Source organism: Micromesistius poutassou (genome assembly GCF_964030765.1).
Source record: "Micromesistius poutassou genome assembly, chromosome: 15".
Lineage (NCBI taxonomy): Eukaryota > Metazoa > Chordata > Actinopteri > Gadiformes > Gadidae > Micromesistius > Micromesistius poutassou.
Window position 1 is genome coordinate 14,586,560 of NC_140285.1, and position 21,604 is coordinate 14,608,163.

General features: G+C 49.3%; 1 protein-coding gene across 2 annotated transcripts; it reads left to right on the forward strand.

Annotated features, from left to right (window-relative positions):
• The first annotated feature begins 1,478 nt into the window (after positions 1-1,478).
• Positions 1,479-21,566, forward strand: prickle3 (prickle homolog 3). 2 transcript variants are annotated; one of them, XM_084480195.1, is made up of 11 exons: positions 1,479-1,685; positions 7,320-7,411; positions 14,190-14,373; positions 14,971-15,084; positions 15,475-15,612; positions 16,915-17,118; positions 17,491-17,677; positions 18,701-19,039; positions 19,160-19,465; positions 19,656-20,081; positions 20,344-21,566. In XM_084480195.1, exons 1-11 carry the CDS (start codon positions 1,644-1,646, stop codon positions 20,841-20,843), a joined length of 2,532 nt encoding a protein of 843 aa, XP_084336321.1. In that variant the 5' UTR covers positions 1,479-1,643; the 3' UTR covers positions 20,844-21,566. The 2 variants fall into 2 exon arrangements, with proteins under 2 accessions (XP_084336321.1, XP_084336322.1); XM_084480196.1 differs by having other exon boundaries at positions 7,323-7,411.
• Positions 21,567-21,604: the final 38 nt, after the last annotated feature.

Sequence of the window (21,604 nt, forward strand, 5' to 3'; positions counted from 1 at the left end):
CACACACACACACACACACACACACACACACACACACACACACACACACACACACACACACACACACACACACACACACACACACACACACACACACACACACACACACAAACGCGCTCTCGCACACACACACACACACACACACACACACACACACACACACACACACACACACACACACACACACACACACACACACACACACACACACACACACACACACACACACACACACACACACACACACACACAGCTTGCAGCAGTGGCTAAATACATCTGTAACATCTGGAGCCATCTGGAACACACCTTAATACCCACATGAATCTGCCAAAATGGCGAAGTCTGGCTATTCTCTCACACTGCTTTGGCTGCATCGGTCACGTGACGCCTCCCCCGAAATATGACTGGTTAGGAGTGAGAACCAATTAGTATATGTAGGAGAATTATATTATCTGTTGTATGGATTTAGGATTTAGATATCTAGGATTTAGAAGCAAGATTTAGGATTTCGATTTCGATATAACATTTAGATTTGAATTGTAGATTTAGATTTATGATATAGCTGTAGATTGATATTTAGTATTTATATTTATGATTTCGACTTAGATATAATATTTAGATTTAGCTATAAAATGTAGATTTAGATTCAGGATTTAGATTGAACATATAATTATTGGTTCATATATGTGAAAAAGTGACATGAAATTGCAGTGCAGTTTGGAAGGGTGTTTATTTGCTAAATTTGGGAAAAATTAAGCAAAGCTCGAGTTTAATCTGGAACAAGTGAAGCACGTTTTTGAGCAGCCAAATAACGTTTAAAAACTTTAGCAATGCAATAAAGTAAGCGAAAACGTTTGTATGTATTCAAATATATGTCCACTAGGTGGAGCCAGTTCACCATTTACTTGTGTTCTTTTATTCCCTTCCACAACAAAAGTCCACACAGGCCTATACAAAATCCTATGCATGTTTACATTTCAGAATCCTCAAACTACAGGTTATTTAAATCAGATAGAGGCGAGTGACAATCCTTCTCACGATTGCGCATATATTTATGTGGGATAGGGTTATTTCCTACAAATTATCTTTAAATATGAAAATGAGGGTGGTTATGCACGGACATTCATTTGATTCAAAATGAAAAATAAACACGTAGAAATAATATAACATAAAAACATAAAGCGGTCCAATTAATGCATTGGACCGCATGTGTGTGTAAACCTGCTCAACATCCATCATGTCACAAGGCAGGATCCGAGCTCCATATCCCCGACTCCTCCCACTGTCCAGACGTCCTGGAAATGGAACATTTTCAGGTAGGAGCAGATGGAAGAGGAGCCCCTCTTCAGAGGCGCAGTATGCCCAGGACCACGATTTCAAACACGTAGCCGCAGAGAATCCCCCGGCGGAGCGGAGGAGGGTCTCCTTTGTGTAGTCCAGGTACACACGGCTGGTGAATCCTGCCTTCATATGCGGGCCTAACTTTTGGATAATGATTGACTCTGCTTAAAGTTTTTGAGACGGGGAAATAAACAGCATGGGACGAGTTGGAGAAGGCGTGTAGTTGACTATAGGGGTTATTGAGTTAAATCCCTCGCTACAAGGTATAGCCCACCTTTTACTTTTCCATGTGACCCGATATCATGTTCTCTCGCGGATCGAAAAAGCGACGATCAAACCGCTCGGTAAGTGTGTTTTATTCTCCTCGTAAGTAGGCTATGTTCATGTGTTTTATTAGTTGTATGGGTCAAACATCAATTAAAGATGTGTACAATGAATTCCACCATCATGTTTCTATATTGTCAGAACACACTTTAATGAAGTGTGTTGGTCCATAACACACAACCCCGTCCGGGCGCCATCACCTTTACCTTTACCTGGCTACTATTTGTACTGTTTCTAAACGATTTCCAACGATCATCGTAAAATGTGTATCAATAATAAACTAACCGTGTTGCCATATTTCAATACAAAAACGACACAGACTTGTATATTCTTTGTTTCATAAATCATTGAAAGCGCCCAGGTTAGAACCACTGACGTCATAGGAATTCACCTGGACAGGAGTTTGGAGAGAAGAGGTTTCTGCCATTTGAACACCGCCTGACTTGTAAAGGCCTACCGCTTCCACCAGAAAACACATCTTCACTGGGTTGCAGTGTTATCTTTAGTGAGAACTAAATACAGGTCTATGTACACAAAACGACTTACTTCTAACTTAATACAACTATGCCGTAGAAAGCCTTCAAGCGTACAGTAGAATGGGCTAATCCTCTCATATTATCCCTGTGTCAGGTTTCCACTTACATATAGAACATGTCAATCCTCATGTTTATATATGTACCTAATACCCCACCTGGAAAGTCACAATAGGTCTGTAACACTTGACTTAAAGACAGTTTAGTTAGACTGGCCTATTAGTTAGGGTTAGGTTCATAATAGTATAATAATAGTAATATTATTATTAATAATAGTGTTCATAATATTTGTGTCCAAGGTAAATCCTCAGTGGTCATATACTTTCCAGTAGGAACCACGTCCTAGCAAAGGCTGCATGCTGAAAAACATCGGCATGTCATCACGAGTTATCCTAAGAAACAGGAGGCCGCCCGGTCCCTCCATAAACACAACAGAGACAATCCGGAGTGTGTCGGAGTGAGCCCAGCGCAGAGGGCTGCCTGAGCGTAGCTCTGTTTGATCCTGTCCGGCGAGCGGAGATGTATCTAGCCAACATGCCGGGGCAGCACAGGCCCCTGTGACCCACGACCTCTGTGTTAATGGTTAACCCTCCGAGCCCTGCCGAGACAGCGGCTCCACATTACTGGTTAACTGTGGGTTTAAAGCCTCCTTTGTGGCGTCATTCGGTCTGAACAGATCCACAGTGCCCACCGCTCACCGCCACCGCCGCGCTCTCTTTGTACTTGTTGAGGGAGTTGGTCTTGTTGAAACGTGGATGCAGATCTTTTTCTCTGATGGAGAACCACGTGTCTGTATGGATGTTTGGATTTGAATTTACTCAACAGAGCGCAGACAGTGATCTGACGCCTCCAGTACCTGTGATTCTCATGTTTACAGCTAGCAGCAGTCGGTTTCAACGATGACTCTTACCTATGTCTCTACTGAATTAAAGAGTCTCCATGGCAACAGGATGAGTTGGAAATGAAGGAGGTGATCATAAATGCATGTAGGCCTGCAATAGACATACTTGTAAAATGCCATGCGAATGCATACAACGGACACGGAGATGGCCCAGGGCTGCTTTCAGCAGTGTTTGTGTAGTGATGAGACTAAGGCTACAGCTAGTGATTATTGAGTCTCCAGAATGTCCTACATGATGGCAATCAGCAGTGGGGCCTTTGTCACTTTCACCATCTCAACATGGTGTCTCCCAACAATTTGCTTGTTCTGTCTGCCAAAGAAAACTGAATTCAACTTTAAGCAGCTACTGAAGACCGAAACCTTTTAATATATTATTTCCATTATAAGGAGGTGTGTGTGTGTGTGTGTGTGTATAAACAGTACAGGATAGTGTAAACACTAACATTTCTGGTCAACATTTGAAAAGTTCTGCAGATACGTGCTCTACGCCAAAATGAACAGATAGCCTAACATTTTAGTTTTCAGTCAGTGCTTCTGAGACTTCATAAAACTGGGATAATTTGTGCATTTACACATGCAAATGACATGTTATTGCCATGTGTGTGGACAGGATCTAGAGATGCCTAACCCTGAAACCCTCATGTAAGATAACTGGCATGGCTGTTTTCTAGCCATTGTGAACTTCTTGACTTTTACTTTCTTGGTGCATTGTTTAGAGCTTCTCTTCCTACCACCCCTCCCATCACGTCCTTTTGCTGAGAACACAATAGACCCAAGACCATTGTTGGACTCCCCACACGACACATAACCCCTTGTGGGACGCTGAAATGAAACGTGCATGAAGAAGACGTGCAAGTCAGCATGCATTGCACCATGCATGTGTGCATGCATTAAGAAGCAGAATTCAAGACAAACTCGTGCACGGTGACTGGAGGCATCCAGAGGTGTAAAGTCTGCCAGAGAACCATGCTGGGGTTAGCAAAACCAAGTAATGTCCATTCGATTAAAACAGGCTTTCAGGGGGGCACCAAAACGTTAGAAACCTGGACATTGTTAATGTTTTCTGTGTATTTCTAATCGGATGATCTTATTGGCCATTGTACTGAGATGAAGGAACATCTCTGCTCCGTAATCACAATGCCGCGTTACAACCAGCCTGACTGGTTTTGTTCATCTCAGGATCTGTTTACAGACAGGACCGTCTCCTTGCCTGTAACCCTTTGTCTCTCCAGCAGTCTCTTCCTTCAGCAGATCAGGGTTTGTCTCTTTCAGTAGGAAGCAGATGCAAACCTGATGTTTCCAAAACAACGCATTTTAGCTTTCTCCACAGAACTATAAGAATACTTTTCTCCTGATTTTCTCTCACTTGTACAAGTACTTGTGTACTTGGACAACAAAGTATCATATTTTTTACTTTATTTGAGATGCATGCAAACAGGATTCCCATTCAAGTGCATCACATCCTTTACTGAAAAGCTATTTTTGAAGACATACATAAAATGTACGATGAAGGATGAACTGGAGTGATGTTGAAACTTATCAGCCTGCATAGATCGCTAGAAGAAAGTCTCGAAAGACACATATTTTAAAATAAGTGTTATAAAGTATTCTTAACGGCAACATCTTTTTGTTACACTATTAAAGTGTGTGTGTGTGTGTGGCCTGGTCCATGACTCCAGAGTCATCTTACTTTCTTCGTTCTCCGTTCAGAAGAGGTTTAATAAGACACTGAGTCAAACACAATGTCCCACAGACCGAGTGCATCATGACCTCATCCTAATGGGAGCAGGCTGTCTCCTCATCCAAGGGGAGGCCGCATGGATTCTGTTATTTATTCATTCTAGTGGGTCTTGAGTTTACAAACTCTTGACATTTATTTTCCAGTGTATACTTTATGCGTTGGGAATAGTGTAGTTGCCCTACTTAAAGCAGTATTTGTTTACTGGCTGCTCCTAGGCAACGTTACAATGAGCATGACAATGTCCTACCTTACAGTCTACTAACTAATATTCTGTTACTTCAAAGGGACATTTTCAAGTGTACCAACACTTGCGTAGTTTGACGCCACAAAAAGGGCATTAACTTTGCCAATGTTGATAAGCTGAGCAAACTGTTGATAACCGTAATGCTTCAAAGTTAAAGGACTGCACTGCATCTATTGTAATCTCTAATGAAAACACACACTCAAAGTCCCCGTGGGAAAACAGGCTAGACTATACTTTGTTCTGATGCTTCAGACAGACGCAATGACGTTTTATGAGCTGTGTGAGGTTGAAAACAACATTAAAACATGGCTCAGCAGGTAGTCACTCGTGTGTGTGTGTGTGTGTGTGTGTGTGTGTGTGTGTGTGTGTGTGTGTGTGTGTGTGTGTGTGTGTGTGTGTGTGTGTGTGTGTGTGTGTGTGTGTGTGTGTGTGTGTGTGTGTGTGTGTGTGTGTGCTTGAAAGCAAAAATGATGTATTGTTTGATCCTGTGTTTGACACCTGCATGGATACTGTAACATCTGGGCTGGACAGCAGACCAGAGGCCTCCTAGCCCTGGTCAGCTGAACAGTGCACGCTGGTCTGCGTTTCAGCGCGGGGAGACGTCAGAAGGTCCTGATGACACTGGAACCCACTGTTGACTTCTCCCTGTTGGCTGCTACACATCCCTGGGCGATAGAAAGTCCCACTGAAAAATAAGACCCGACATGAGGGAGGATCACATCACATCGCACACACAGCGGAAATGTGATTAGTAAACAAAAAAACGTGTTCAGAAATCAACCATGAAAGCCCCAGCCCCGGGCTGACGGGCCGAGAGGGGGAGAGGGCCGAGAGGGGGAGAGGGCCGAGAGGGGGAGAGGGGGAGAGGGCCGAGAGGGGGAGAGGGCCGAGAGGGGGAGAGGGGGAGAGGGCCGAGAGGGGGAGAGCCAAGCGGCTGGAGCAGAGGAAGGGAAAGTAGAGACAGGGAGACGGCGAGGGAGAGCGAGGGAAAGGGTGCAGCGCGCTTCCTGACGCCGCTTCCTTCCTTTCATCTCTAAAAAAAACGTGTACACACACACACACACACACACACACACACACACACACACACACACACACACACACACACAGAGGTAGCAGCCGATGAGGTAGTTGTTTTAGCACTAAACTGTTTTCTCGGCTGGCAGTCGGATGCGCGGCTCAGCGTTTCTCAGGCCGAAGAATTTCTGGAGGTTGTTCATCTTCATTTATCTCATTACACACACGCATACATGGGAATGTCCTAAAATAATACACCCCTATTTTGACCAGCTAGGCGGTCCAATGTTATTCCTCCCCCGGTGATTGTGAACGCCGTTTAGGCTGGTGTTTTGTTCCAGTTCGAGAGCATCATTTTTTTCTTTGGGCCATTTCGGTGAATCTGAATCCTCCATTTCACTGGATTACACACTCACAACCAATGAACGAGGTGATTGATGGATTCACACCGATCATGGTGCCTCTCCCACCAGCCCACGCAGGCAAACACCTTGATGCTCCTTGGCGCCACGCATTCCTGACAAACCATGTATGAGCATAAAGTACAGGCGGAAACATAGCAAGCGACAAGTAACATAAAGGCTGTGACAGACGGTGGGACATGGATCTTAAATGCCAAATACACCGACGCCGAACGGAGTGCGTCAAACCAACCACCTCCATTATTTCTTTATTTATTTTGTACAATTCTATTGTATTTTGTAATTCCACAATGCAAAAAGAATGAGCAATGACCGTAAATAAAGTGACTAAACCCTAAACAAAGTGGCCCGTCAGTACATAAAGTAACTATGAATTAATGTGACGATCATTGAGCACAAACTGAGGATCACGGGCGTCAGGCCCATACATGAAGTCATAAAACAACCGGTACAAGGTTATGGCCGCCTACCAACTATGTTGGTTGATCTGCTGCGTTCAAAACATAATCTCAACGGCGCTGCGGCGCGACGCGTCCTATTGGTACTCGGGGCGCCATCTGACGCACATAAAATGCGCACCGCGGCGCCGGTTTGTTTCCGGCTTGAGGCGACGCTCACGCTCCTGCTACCCGAGGTGAACGGTCGCTCTGTCGGACTCTCCCGGGCCTCGTACGCACACACCGCCCGCCGCTGTCGTGGTGTCCGTGAACCTGTGTATCTGTGTGTTGTGTGTTACTCGGCAACGCTCTGCTATAAGTGAGTGTGTGTTGTTGTTGTTGTTGTTGTTTGTGTCCAGCAGCAGCAGCAGGAGGAGGAGGACCCGGACAAGGGGCAGCCCTGCATGCGATGTGGCGACCAGTGTCCGGGCTTCAGAGTGCATGGCTGGAGGTACGTACCCCCCCCCCCCCCCGCCCCTCTTATGTTACAGCATCCATGCGTGGCACGTTGGCTTAAGGGATTTGTTGACTATGGTCATCAGTAAGCTAACACTCGGTTAGCTTATGCAGGGGCCTGCAGTGAGTAAAGCTGCCGCTGTAGAAGTGTGTTGAAGCGTGCTTCATAACGTTCTACCCCAGTATCCGTTCATTAAGTAAGAAACAATACACACTTAAACCACTTAAATGCACAGTCAAAGTGTATTCAGGGCAGCAGAGGGGATGACGGCGCTGGGTTTCGTACACCCGTCCCGTGGCTCTGCTCATAGAGCTGCAGCGTCGCCGCGCTCCGTTGAAATGAGATGAACTCTCTTTATCGGGGCGCCCCGCTGGCTCAGTCCTCAACGCAGCGACTGGGGTATGATTCCTGCCCGTGGTCATTGGCTGCATGTCCTCCCCTCTATCTCCCATACCTTCCTCCGTATCTCTCTCTGTAATAAAGCATGATAGTGCAAAAATAAAAATAAAATAAAAAACTCATCATAGATAGACCAACAGGATCCCAGCGGGACACCACATGATCCCCGAGTGGGGATCGTAGTAGTAGTAGGATAGGTGGTGGTGGTAGTAGTGGTGGTGGTGGTAGTGGTGGTAGTAGTAGTATCATCACTAAGCTCCTCCCCCAGCCATGTCCGCCTTAGTTCTTCTGTAGTTTACATTAAAGTGCTAAAGGGGATTATTCCCGACAATGACCATTCTGTGTTTTACGTTTCCCCACTTTTTTAAAAGGTATGATACAACAGCATGAACGCTCATTTGTGTATTTACATAACTGAGGTGGTGGCTCACGCTGAACTTTGTGGCTTAACATAACCACGTTCTTTCTATCCATCACTGTCTATACTTTGCCCATCCCTATTTCAACATATAACCATTCCCCGGGCCGCGTCTGTGTCACGTGCGTATCCCAGTGAAGTGGTCATGCTGGGATACTACTGAGTGCCAAGGAGAGTAGAATTCAGTGGCCATCTGCCAGCAGAGGAACTACAGCAATGAGAGAAGGTTGACCTTGAAGCTGGTGCAGCTTTTGCCAGAGCATATTGTTTGAGTATCTTCATTAAGTCTCTCAAGATGTTGAGGTGCTTTTCTGATTCCCCACCCCCCCCCCCCCCAATTTACTCATCCTCTTCTTTAGTTGATCCCTAGTTGTCTGGGGTATTGGTGGGTCTTAGTCCTGTCCATCACCTTAATCAGATTACTCTGCTGTGATAGGGTCCTAAATCCCCCTCGATAATCACACACACACACACACACACACACACACACACACACACACACACACACACACACACACACACACACACACACACACACACACACACACACACACACACACACACACACACACACACACACACACACACACCTCTCTCAGCCCCAGTGAAGGAAACGAGTGCTTGCTCTCTCTCTCTCTCTCTCTCTCTCTCTCTCTCTCTCTCTCTCTCTCTCTCTCTCTCTCTCTCTCTCTCTCTCTCTCTCTCTCTCTCTCTCTGTCCTGTAACATAGGGCTGTACAACACACTGACAAATGGCTCTTGGATAAAAGGAATTACCCAGACCCAAGGCTGCCGCTGTGCATCAGCCCCGGCCTGCCTTCAGTCTCTGACGTGGAGCTGACTATAAACACGTAGTGATTTATTGAGTGTGAACCGGATAGGTCGGAGAGGGAACCAGAGTCGAGGTGTAGACTATTGTCAACCCAAACACAAAGGGTTATTGCAGGCCAGGGGGAGTCAGCGGGCGTGAACAGAAGACATCCAGGGCCTTGTTGTGGTGTGCGGTTACCATATGTTGTTTATCACGGGCAGACGTCTCCAACCGCTCAAACCTCCGGACAAACATGGCTGACGTCTGAACCTTAAAAGAACTGCGTTCAGGAGTGTACGTTAACCTATCATCGTTTAGTTTAAGTGTCAGCAAAACAAATCTTTAGGGGGGCGGGGGGAGAAATGTCATGCCAGATGAGGGGGGGGGGGGTGGGGGGGGCGGTGGAAGTCGCTTCCCGCTTTCCCCTCGACACACGAGTACAGCATGGATCTAGTCCCGCTGAGGGAGAGGGATGGGAGGTCAAGACCCCAGAGCCCACAGTGGAAATGGCATCTAATCTTCTTCTTCTCCAGAAACCCATTCCCTGGCACCGTCTTCCTAGCGGAGGAAGATCAGCCATTAGCTCAGCTGGTCTGCTCCATTAGAGGGGGGGGCGGGGGGGGGGGGGGGGGGGGGGGCTGCAATCCATCTTCATGCCCTTGCAGTTAATCCGGTGGTGGTTGGAGACGAGGGAGGGCGGGGTGCAGATGGCGGAGGAGGAATTGAGTTACGGCTCACCCTGGGGGTCCCTGCTGGGCCCTGAGAGCGTCTTAAGGGCCCCGCGCTGGGAGGCAGGATGGCCACGCAGTGAGCTCTTTAGAAGCCTAATTGGCAACAGTCGAGTCTCCTTAGAACCCGGGTCCATCTGTTGATCCTGAGCCGGCCCAGCGTCCCCTGGTCCCCGCGGCCGAGGGGGGGATAGGTTGTCTGCTTGAGGCCGGTTCATCCACGCTTTTTGTCTAATGTGTTCCTTTTAGCCGCAGCAATCGGCGTACTTTTCTTCAGGCTCCACAGGAGTAAATCCTGTTCTTTCTCAGCACAATCAGAGACAGTAAACGCATCAGACGGTACAACTTGTCAGTCCGCATTACCTGTCAGTCCGCATTACCTGTCAGGCTGTATTACTTGTCAGACTTTGTTACTTGTCAAAGGGGATTGCTGGAAGCGTCGATAGGAAGGAGCGGCAGAGTGGATGGATATCTCGGGGCGTAGCGGGCGGAGATTGAAGGGGAATCTCCTGTTAATGTCGTCTCCCTCCCTCCCTCCCCGCCTGGCGTGGCTGTGTCTGCCGTGGTCTGAGACACGCGCACACGTCAAAGAGACACGCCAGAGACGTCTCCCGAGAGACGCTGCCCGTCTTCATTTCCCTTCCCCCGCCGCCACCGCGGTGAGCCGAGTGATCCGGCCCGCTCCAGTCGCGCTACGCGCAGAGGGTTAACGTGGACCGACGCCCGTGGGCTGCGGTGGCGTGGTTAGAGGTTAGCGGCGTTGTTATATGTTTACCCTTCATGTTTTTTGGTTCAGATTGATCACTTCAAAGGCCTGCTTGTGCTGGCTGCAGGCGGTCGTATCACGTGCGTGTAGCGGAGAGCGCTGCTGCTTTTATACACAAAGGTATCTGCCTGAGCAAAGCCTCCGTTTGATTGCGCTCCGTGCAGCGGGTTAGCCGGGTTAGTGCGTGTGCTGGCACGGCCTTCGTGTTGCTCTGATACTCCCCCTCCCTCCTCCCTCCCTCCCCCTCCCTCCTCCTCCCTCAGAACGGGACGCGGTGGGGAGGTGAGCCTGTATACGTGGGGGTGTCGGGGGTGGGTGAGGGCATCCAGGGGGGGGGGGGGAAGGGGCCATAAGGATGAGACCGTGGGATGGAGCCTTCCTTTGCCTTTTGGACATCCTGCTGCCACGGCCACAGGAAGTGCTGTGTGGCTCCGGGAGGTAGAGGCAATGATGGGCACTGGAGAGATGATGTTCATAGGACCGCTCCACCCAGGATAGGTGTGTGTGTGTGTGTGTGTGTGTGTGTGTGTGTGTGTGTGTGTGTGTGTGTGTGTGTGTGTGTGTGTGTGTGTGTGTGTGTGTGTGTGTGTGTGTGTGTGTGTGTGTGTGTGATTTAGAGGAAGGAATCTGTTTTTTTCTATGCTTTATTAAGGTAGCTTTTAGTTTCATTATTAACAGAAGAAAGCAGACTTCTACCTGGCTTCGGTTGGCTTCAGTTTAACGCTTCAATTTGAGAAGCTATGGGGTTTCAACGACCCAAAAGCTGAGTCTCTTGCCATTGAATGAAGCTTATTGTTTTGCAGACAATGATATGAAATGCTGACGTCACAAAATAGTTGTATGTTTCATATGTGTTACTATAGCAATACACATGGATACAGCTGCAGTTCACATATCGACTTTCCACATAACTAAACATAACGGCCTGTGAGCAGAATCCATCAGTGACGTAAACATCGTCAGTTACAAACCTGTGATTACACCACAATACAGGGGACCGTTTATCTTAAAGGAGACATGTTATAAAACTAATACATCAATCCAATCCTCACTGCTTGAACTTGTACTTAGGAAAAAGCTTTGGTTGTCTTTTGTTTTTATTTGTAGTATACTAGCAGAAAAGTCCTCAGACCCATTTCCTGAGGTGCCAGATCTTGGTGCACAGGGCTTTGGTTCTCTATGGCTGTATTTGTAAAGACTGATCCACATATTGTGTGCGGGTCATCTAACCTCAAACCACCATGTGCACCATATGCGTGTCCCATATAATTACAATCACAATGTAACCCCATATCAAACCCTCAGCACGCAGTCAATACCAACGCAGAGGGGGCCATTGTTGTAGTCCGCACGTCCCTGGTCCAGGCAGCGTTCAGTTACAGCCGGCTGACCCCTGCCACAGTGGGCTGACGTCAGCCACGGCTCATGTGACAGGATGGCTCCAGGGAGCCTGGAAGTGAGGGAGGAGACGTATGGCTCCATTGTAGAGGTCGGGGTCTTACAGCGCGCGCCTTCACCATCTGGACATTAAGGCCATGTCTACACACTCACACACACTGTACAATCACACACACACACTCACACACTGTACACACACACACACTGTACAATCACACGCACACACTCACACACACTGTACAATCACACACACACACACACACACTGTACACACACACACACTGTACAATCACACACACACACACACACACTGTACACACACACACACACTGTACACACACACACACACTGTACACACACACACACACACACACTGTACAATCACACACACACACACACACACACACACACACACACTGTACACACACACACACACTGTACAATCACACACACACACACACACACACACACACACACACACACACACACTGTACACACACACACACTGTACAATCACACACACACACACACACACACACACACACACACACACACACACACTGTACACACACACACACTTTGCAATCTCACCCAGATGGTGGGCGGTTGCCAGCAGGCTTACACTGAGCCAATCCGTGAGGTTTTCCTTTGTTTCGATTGGTCCCACCTGCCTGACAGCCATGGCCATATATGGAGAAGGACTACAAGTCCCATAGTCGCTGCTCTGGTGCTGCTGGGCTCAACAGATGACACGTTCTCCCTCCTGTTGCTGGCCTTGTAATCAGCGCTCTGACGCTCCCCGTTTATCAGAGACTGACGGCGACTAAACGAAACCCGCCGCCAGTCAGCAGGAGACCAGACAGTGACACGCATCCCAAGGGTGCACTCACTTATACTTATATTTATGTTTGGTCAAAGTTATGACCATAATAACAGGGGAGGGGAGGGGAGGGGATGGAGGAGTCTGAGCCCGAGGGCTGAGCGCGGAGCTCAATCAAGTGGATGTGCACGAGCGTGTGTACACGTGCACGCCCGCGTCGAGTCAAGCAGCTTTGTGGGCGATGACCTCGTGCCACCAGCTGGCAGACTGTTTGCAATTGCAATTATGCAATTGTTTGAGAGGGAGGATGGGGGGGGGTGGGGGGGTGGACGCACAGACACCACATGTGGCCACGCCGCGTTGTCAACAGGCACACGCACACACACATTGCTGAGGTCTCTTTCTATGCCCGGTCTTTGTCCCGCTGCGTGTAGATGCAGGCCGACCACAGATTAAAGTCGTCTTTCTCTGGGCCGCAGTGGGCCCGCAGAGGAGATTAAAGTCTCCCATCTCCTTTTTTTATTTAATTTTTTTTTTTCTCTTGCTTCACAACCATGAGATTAACAATCAGGCTTACAACTGTGACCTCATTTCCTGCCTTCTTGATGGCTCCCAGCGGTGGGTGGAATGCGGGCCGTCCTAACGCTGATCCGGGGAGATGTGTGTGACTCATTGTTGGAGAGGTGATGCCAGGACGGATCCCGTGACGTCCTTCACTCTGTGAAACGCTGCGCTTTGGGCCTCGGGTGTCATGTCGAGCTGTTGTGGACAGTTTTGGCCGTGGTGGAGATTGTGTCGAGCGTTAGTTCAGAGGCCGCCCCACGCTTGTGTTTGTGTGTCGGTCCTGGAAGGGCGCCACCTGGCTGTCGCTGTAGTCGTGGCGACTCTCCTCGACTCTTGTTTGTGGACGGGGTCCGGCAGTCAGTGAGAGTTCAGCGCAGGAAGGGTTCATAAATCACGGCCGTGTCGCACAGCTCCAGACTTGCGTGTGGACGAGCAGCCAGGCCACGCCCGGGTTCCAGAGAGACGTGCTGCCTGAACGTGGGCGGGGTTAGGTGGAGGTGATAAACCAGAAGGAGGGGCGCTCGGTTTTTATTTTATTTTTAGACTTTGACGTGAATGTTCAGAATGTTGCGTGCACCTCAGCTTCTATCCTCCTCCTCGTCTCTAAATCTGTCAGCGGGACAGAGGAGTGAGTTATTGTTTGTTCGCCGGAAGAACGAAGGAACGTTACACATGTCAGCGTCAAACATGAGGCATTTATGCTGATCTCTGCGATGCCGGGAGAGGATCGTAGGAGGACATGTTGTTAATCCCACCTGAGGTTTTAAAGTAGAATGCTGACATAAAACAACATCCGGTGTAGTGGAGCAGCAGTATCATCATCCTCATCCTCATCATGACCCCTGGCCCCTCTTCCTCTGCGCCTGCAGGAAGATCTGCGTGCACTGCAAGTGTGTGAGGGAGGAGCATGCGGTGCGCGGCGTGCCGGGGCAGCTGGAGAAGATGATGACCAAGCTGGTGTCGGACTTCCAGAGGCACTCCATCTCCGACGACGACTCGGGATGCGCCTCCGAGGAGTACGCCTGGGTCCCGCCCGGGCTCAAGCCTGAACAGGTGACTGTTGGCACGCAACACGCACGCACGCACTGCACACGTGCACACACGCACACGCACACGCACATACACATACACATACACACACACACTGCACATTCATTATACACGCACGCACACACACACACTGCACATTAATTATACACACACGCACGCACGCACGCACACACACACACACTGCACATTCATTATACATTCATTATACACATTATACACATTATACAATCACTCAACACAGAAAATGATCAAAGAATACATTGCCTATTGGAGACATTTGCATAAGGACGCCAAAGTCAGTCATAAAAAGGTTGCAGATTGCTTTGCATTTTAAACTCTGGCTCCCAGTCCACCGCACTTTAATGTGTGCCACACTCTGTTATTAAAGAACCTTTTAATTACAGGTGACGCAGCTAAACATAAAACATTTGGAAAATGTTCCCCTGCGTCACCCTTTGTTCTGTCGCTCTAGTAATTAAATCCACCTCTCAGTGGTAGATGTTGTCTTTACCCTGTCCTCCCTCTCCCCCTGCAGGTGTACCAGTACTCAGCTGTCTCTCAGTGGTAGATCTTTACCCTGTCCTCCCTCTCCCCCTGCAGGTCTACCAGTACTTCAGCTGTCTCCCTGAGGACCGCGTGCCTTACGTCAACAGCCCCGGAGAGAGATACCGCATCAAGCAGCTGCTGCACCAGCTGCCCGCGCACGACAGTGAGGTACACAGCAGCACGCTGGTGGGGACTCTGCTACTGTCGGCTTGGTTCTCTAGGGTTTAGAACGAGGCTTTAGCTTGATGCTAACCCAGCTATAACCAGGCCTTCTAGCCAGGAGGCGCAGCCCTAGTGTGCTAACTATGTATGAACGCCTTGTATGTTCCGGTTTATGCGTCTTTGCCATGTAGTTCCCCCTTTGTATTTACCTTCTTCCCTGTCTCCCTACACCTCACCTAAAATACCAAAAATATATATATATAAACGTTGTTAGTGTTGATGTCAGAATAAATAACACGGGTGTGAGTGGCACTAGTGTGTGTGTGTGTGTGTGTGTGTGTGTGTGTGTGTGTTGTGGTTGATGACTGACTGGAGGAGACCCCTGTGTGGTTACAGCCCCAGTACTGCAACTCCCTGGACGAGGAGGAGAAGAAGGAGCTGCGTCTGTTCAGCCAGCAGAGGAAGCGGGAGAACCTGGGCCGGGGCATGGTGCGCCTGTTCCCCCTCACCATGACCGGGGGCGTCTGCCTGCAGGTACGCTGGCTGGCGCCGTGCCGCGGGGCGGTGCTGCGGAAGATCAGTGATGCAACAATGCTATTGATCTCTCGGTATAACTGCTCCGCGCTTGATCTCCTCTGCTTCATGTGAAGCTGACCCCTGGTTTTAGTGGAAGATGAGCAACAGTCTCTAAAGTGTTACGTATAGCCAGACGATTGCAATGAAAATGACTGTTTAGCCAAACGATTGCAGTCATAGTGCTTTCATGTCGACATAGTTCTACAATGTGAAGCAAAGGCTTTGCTGAAACCTGGACTTCATAACAGCTGAGCTTGTGAGTCAAGCCGTAGACGGCGCTCCTTTTATGGGCATGGATGTCACAAACAATCAGTGGGTTATGTGAATACATGATACGCTTGCTTTGCACAATGGTTTATGTTGTTTAATATTTTAGTGTAGTTTTGGCTCAATGTATTCATCATAATGACACATTTCCAACTTGTTTGCCCGTGCGCAAAACTCTCTAAATAAATCCCAATACATAATTAATGTCACCGACTTGGTTCACTGCTTAAAATCAACACATGAGACCTGCAGAACTTATTAAGAGCGATGGCCTGTGTGCAACGCGGTTGTATATCTGGATAATATGCTTGCGCAACATCAAAGGAAACAGTCAATCAGTTTGACAGTTATTCATGCTATATAAACCTACAATACAAAGACCAATGAACTCACAGCATTAGTTTATATGCAAAGCTAAGTAACACCACCCCGTCCTCCTTGTAGCCGTCCTGTTCTCTGCCTTTGAATACTCACAGGTGATACTGTTACAGTAGATGATATGATTCAGTCTGCTGGGTGTGTATAGTCCATACAGTCTTAAGGTCTTATCCCATATAGCTCCTTTCCTTAGGGCGGGACTGAGAGCGTGTTGACTCCTTCCATAAAGAGTAATCACACTCATTCCTTCTCCTTTTGTTAGTGCTGTAACATTATTCAACGTTCCTTTACGTCGAAACTTATAGAAACGATCAGAAGAGTGTCTGGTTACAGTTTTAATTAGTCCAAACTGGTTTACACAACGTCTTTTCTTAACGGAACACAACACAAATGATCAATAACTCTCACATAACGCTGACTAACTAAGAGCCCTTCAATAATCAGCACACAACGATTTTCGTAAGAAACATAATAATACAAAACATAATAACTATAATAAATATATTTCAATAAGATTATTCAAAATAATCTGTGATCTGTATCGGATCGGCCCACAGCTTCTCCACCCTTCCTAACCCCTCCCTCCCCTTCCTCCCCCCCCCCCCCCCCCCGCAGTGCGAGCGGCAGATCAGCGGCGGGGACATCGCGGTGTTTGCGGGCCGGGCGGGGCAGGGCAGCTGCTGGCACCCCCAGTGCTTCCAGTGCGCCTCCTGCAGCGAGCTGCTGGTGGACCTCATCTACTTCCACCAGGAGGGGGAGATCTACTGCGGGCGGCACCACGCCGAGAGGCTCAAGCCCCGCTGCCAGGCCTGCGACGAGGTAGCCATCGTCAGGACCGGGAACGTTAATGGTTCTGAATACAACGGGTTGTTTGTAGCAAGATGCACGGCGCAATCAGTGCGTGGTGCATGAATAATCCTGTGGTTTAATCCTGGATATAGTTTAAACTTTCTTTGAACTCTCCCATTCAATTGTATTTATTTGAAAAGCTTTATTGGCAATAAAAAATAAACAACACACTTAAGCTTTTTACCACTCCGGAAATAAATCATGCCTTCAGCTCTCTCTCTCTCTCTCTCTCTCTGTCTCTCTCTCCCTCTCTCTGTCTCTCTCTCTGTCTCTCTCTCTCTCTCTCTCTCTCTCCCCCTCCCCTCTCTCCCTCCCCTCTCTCTCTCTCTGTCTCTCTCTCAGATCATCCTGGCTGACGAGTGCACCGAGGCGGAGGGCCGTCACTGGCACATGAAGCACTTCTGCTGCTTTGAGTGCGAGGCGGCGCTGGGCGGGCTGCGCTACATCATGAGGGAGAGCCGGCCCTACTGCTGCTGCTGCTACCAGGGCCTCTACGCAGAGTACTGCGACACCTGCGGGGACCAGATCGGTACGCACACACGCACGCACGCACACGCACACACGCACACATGCACACTAGGGCTGTCAAAATTGCTCAAAAATGACGTTTGAATATTCCCTCTAAAAAAAACACATGTATTCAAAATATTTTAATATCCATATTTGCTCATTATCTCAATAACGGGACACACTAATACAACGAGACATAACTACTTGTATAGGGAGTTTATTTAAGTTTAAACATATTTGACAACATATTACCTACACAAACATAAGTAAATGAACTAATGGCCAAGACCGCAGACCTCGCTCTCTCTTGCTCATTCGCTATCGCTCACTCACTCGCTCTCTTTTTCTCTCTCTCTCTCGCTCTCTCTCTCGCTCCCCCTCACTCTCTCTGCGCATACTGGTATAAATAAACAACAACAATAAACAAATGCTGAGTGCTGATCAAGAGTTTTGTGCAAGCAGTTTAAGGTCCCGACTCTTGTCGCTTGACTCTTGTCTATTGTCTTGTGGTGTTCTGGTCGCCCCCTCGCAAAGCAGACAGCCGCACTGCGGCTGCCGTGGGTTGAATTGAATTTAGAATATTCGTTGACAGCCCTAATGCAGACAGACAGACAGACAGACAGACAGACAGACAGAGCTCGGTGGTTCCCCACACTGTCCTGGCGTGGACCCTCTGTGGGGGGACCTTTTGGTTAGGCGTCAGGGAGCTCCTGGCTGAACCACAACATGTAGCCAATGCGTTTCGGAAAGAAAGTTGTTGGTAGAGTTGTGTTATCCTAGCTCTTTGTTGTATACGGGCATTGGGTTAACCTAGCAATTGTAAGTGCTTGGCACTAGCTTCCTTGAACATCCTTACTGTACCGACAGCAATTTATTCATCAATATATTTGTTGTTTCTCCTTCTTCTGACAAATGTACTTATTGTAAGTTGCTTTGGTAATGTAAAAGTACCCCTGTTGCGAACCACAGCTTATAAACCACACACATTTGTCTTGAGCTGATCTGCGAGAGTCTAACAGACGGTCTCCCAAAACGCCCCCAGGCATAGACCAGGGCCAGATGACGTACGAGGGCCAGCACTGGCACGCGGTGGAGTCCTGCTTCTGCTGCGCCCGCTGCCGCCTGCCGCTGCTGGGGCGGCCCTTCCTGCCACGCAGCGGGCTCATCTTCTGCTCCCGGGCCTGCTCCCTGGGCGAGGACCCCAACAACTCCGACTCCTGCGACTCGGCCGTCCAGAGCCGCTCCCCGCAGCACCAGCGCTGCGAGAGGGCGGATAAAGTGAAGCACCCTCCGCGCTGTTTACCGCCAGCACCACTAGGGGGAGCCAACCTCTACATATCCCTCACAAAGGACTGTGTTCATACCGGGGTGGAGCATAAAGGCACGTTAACATGTGATGCGGTTACATATGTATGATATGTTTATAATAGCTCATGAGAGATTAGAGTTAAATATTCCAAATTTTTTTGTTCATGTTTATTTTTTGCCCTACATCAAACAGGCGTCCTTTGCCCTTCCCAAAACGGCGTTCCTCTGGTGAGCGGCCACACCCAGCCGCAGGGCTCGTACTCGCCTCTCCCTCACATCCACCTGGGGAACGGCTTCGGCCCGCCGTGGCCCCGAGACGTGTCCCACTACGGCCTGCCGTCCGGGGAGCGCGGCTCCAAGCCGTCCCTGAGCGGCCTGGACTTCCAGGGAGAGCTGCTGGGCCACACGGTGCACCCGCTCACCAGCCTGCACTCCCGGGGCACGTCCACCGCCATCGACTGCAGGAGCTGGGTGGAGCGCAGCAGTCCCGCCAGACAAGGTGGGAGGGATACTGACGCCTGTGTGCCGCTCTGTCGCAGATAAAGACAGATCCGCTGTCTTTATCGGTTATACAGTCGCCCCTCTGTTTGATCAACCAACTGAAATGTATTGGAAATCAAATCTGATTAAATGCGTCATAAATCTAATCAATGAAATGTCGTCTTCTTCTTCTCTGGTCTCGTCCGCAGTCTTCCCTCCCAGCCCGTCGCCCGTCCTCCACGTGGGCCGCGCCCCTCTCTCCGAGTCGCCCCCTCTCCCGCCCGCCATCCCGGACGACTTCCCGCCCCCCCCACTCCCCACCAAGGCCCGGGACTCTCAGGGCTGCGACTCCCCCGCGCTGAGCCCCCCCCCCCCGCCGGAGGAGCTCCTGGGCGCCCCCCCTCCGCTGGCCCGCAGCGGGGCGGCCCGGGTCAGCTTCAGAGAGCCCATCAGCTCCAGCTACTCTGTGGACGAAGACGAGGAGGAGGAGGAGGAGGAGGAGGGGGAGGAGAACGAGGAGGAGGAGCGGGCCGGAGAGGGGGAGGACGGCCGTCTGGATGAGGAGGAGGAGGAGGAAGGGTTCGGGCGCAGGCTGCACCTGAAGAAGGGCATTCCTCCTCAGATGGATCTACTGGGTGAGAAACACGTTGTTACCTGTGAACCTTCTTTACTGCCACAATCACAATCACTGACACTTTTAAGGTGGAGTTAAGAAAACCAATCAACCGATCAGCTCAGATACATTTTCTCTGCTTTCATCTTTTTTTTTGCCGTTTTCTAAAACGGACCAGAATGATTCACATACAACTGAGAACTCAACGGTGTCACAGCGTTTGTCTCCAAACGTTCTTCATTCTAGTTATTCATTAATGCGTTCATTTGCTTGTCTCCCGACAGACGGCTCCGGCTACCAGCAGCGCAGCCTGCGCCGCGGCGTGAGCCGCAACCGCGTGACCTCAGACTCCAGCCTCCACCTGGGCACCGAGAGACGCTTCCGCCGCACGCCGTCCGACCGGCCGCGGCTCGACGCCCTGGACTGGAGAGGAGGAGGAGGAGGAGGAGGAGGAGGAGGAGGGGATGGGGAGAGGAAGGGCACCCCCTCCCTGTCGCTCCAGCAGGGCCACCACCACAAACACGACGAGGCCTGCTCCACCTGCTCCTCCTCCTCAGACTCGGAGGAGGAGGGCTTCTTCCTGGGCCAGCCCATCCCGCTGCCCCCGCAGCTCCGGCGGCAGCAGCAGCAGCAGCTGCAGGCCGCGGGCGGCCAGGAGGGAGACGCCAGGGGGGAGCGGGGGGAGGAGGAGGGGGGGAGGGGCCTCAGGGGCAGCATGAGGCGGGGGAGACGGGCCGAGAGCTTGGGGGCCAAGGACAAAGACAAAAACTGTGCCATCTCGTAGCCCAGAGAGCCCGCGCCGACCACAGGCGCTGATCAGAGTCTGAGGGTTTGAGGAGATGTAAATATGCTGTGGCCGGTGTCTTTGAGACGAGGGACCAGTGTGATCATCGTGAGGGTCTCCCCCGGTCTTGAATCCTATACGACTATGCAGGCTTTCTGAACGTAGACGACACAAGTTGTTTCACAGAAGTGTTTACATCTACGGAGCAAAGTTAGGACTACTTCTACCATAAACTTGAAAGGTGTTTATATCGACGCATTTTGAAATGATCAGGCAATAAACGTACACATTGGAGAAGAGAAGAAGAATGTGTCTTTTAAAGGGAAAGGTTGTGTAGAAATTGGCCTACATACCAAAATATTTTACTGGTCTGTCTATGCTGTACTTTTTATTCCCATATTTCTTTTGAGATCACTATTTATATTCATGAATACTCTGTGGCAAAGTATGGGCTTCAACTGCGTCTTGAATCAAGCAGGGTATGGTTTTATACTCTTCAAATCAAATGGAGATTACTGTGACAATGTTTTTTTCATGTCCAGCTAAATAACAAATATTTCTTGGGACTAAGTTGTGTTTTTATATTCCTGGGGGATATAGTTAGTCTTCCATGGGGCCAATGCAAAACATTTTTTTTGTATTATCTTAGCTAACGACATTTCCATAGATGATGATGACCAGTGCTTTATGTAAGACACTTTTATATCGACATTAAAACATCGTACCTTTTTCTGTATTCGTCTCTTATTGATTATATGGTG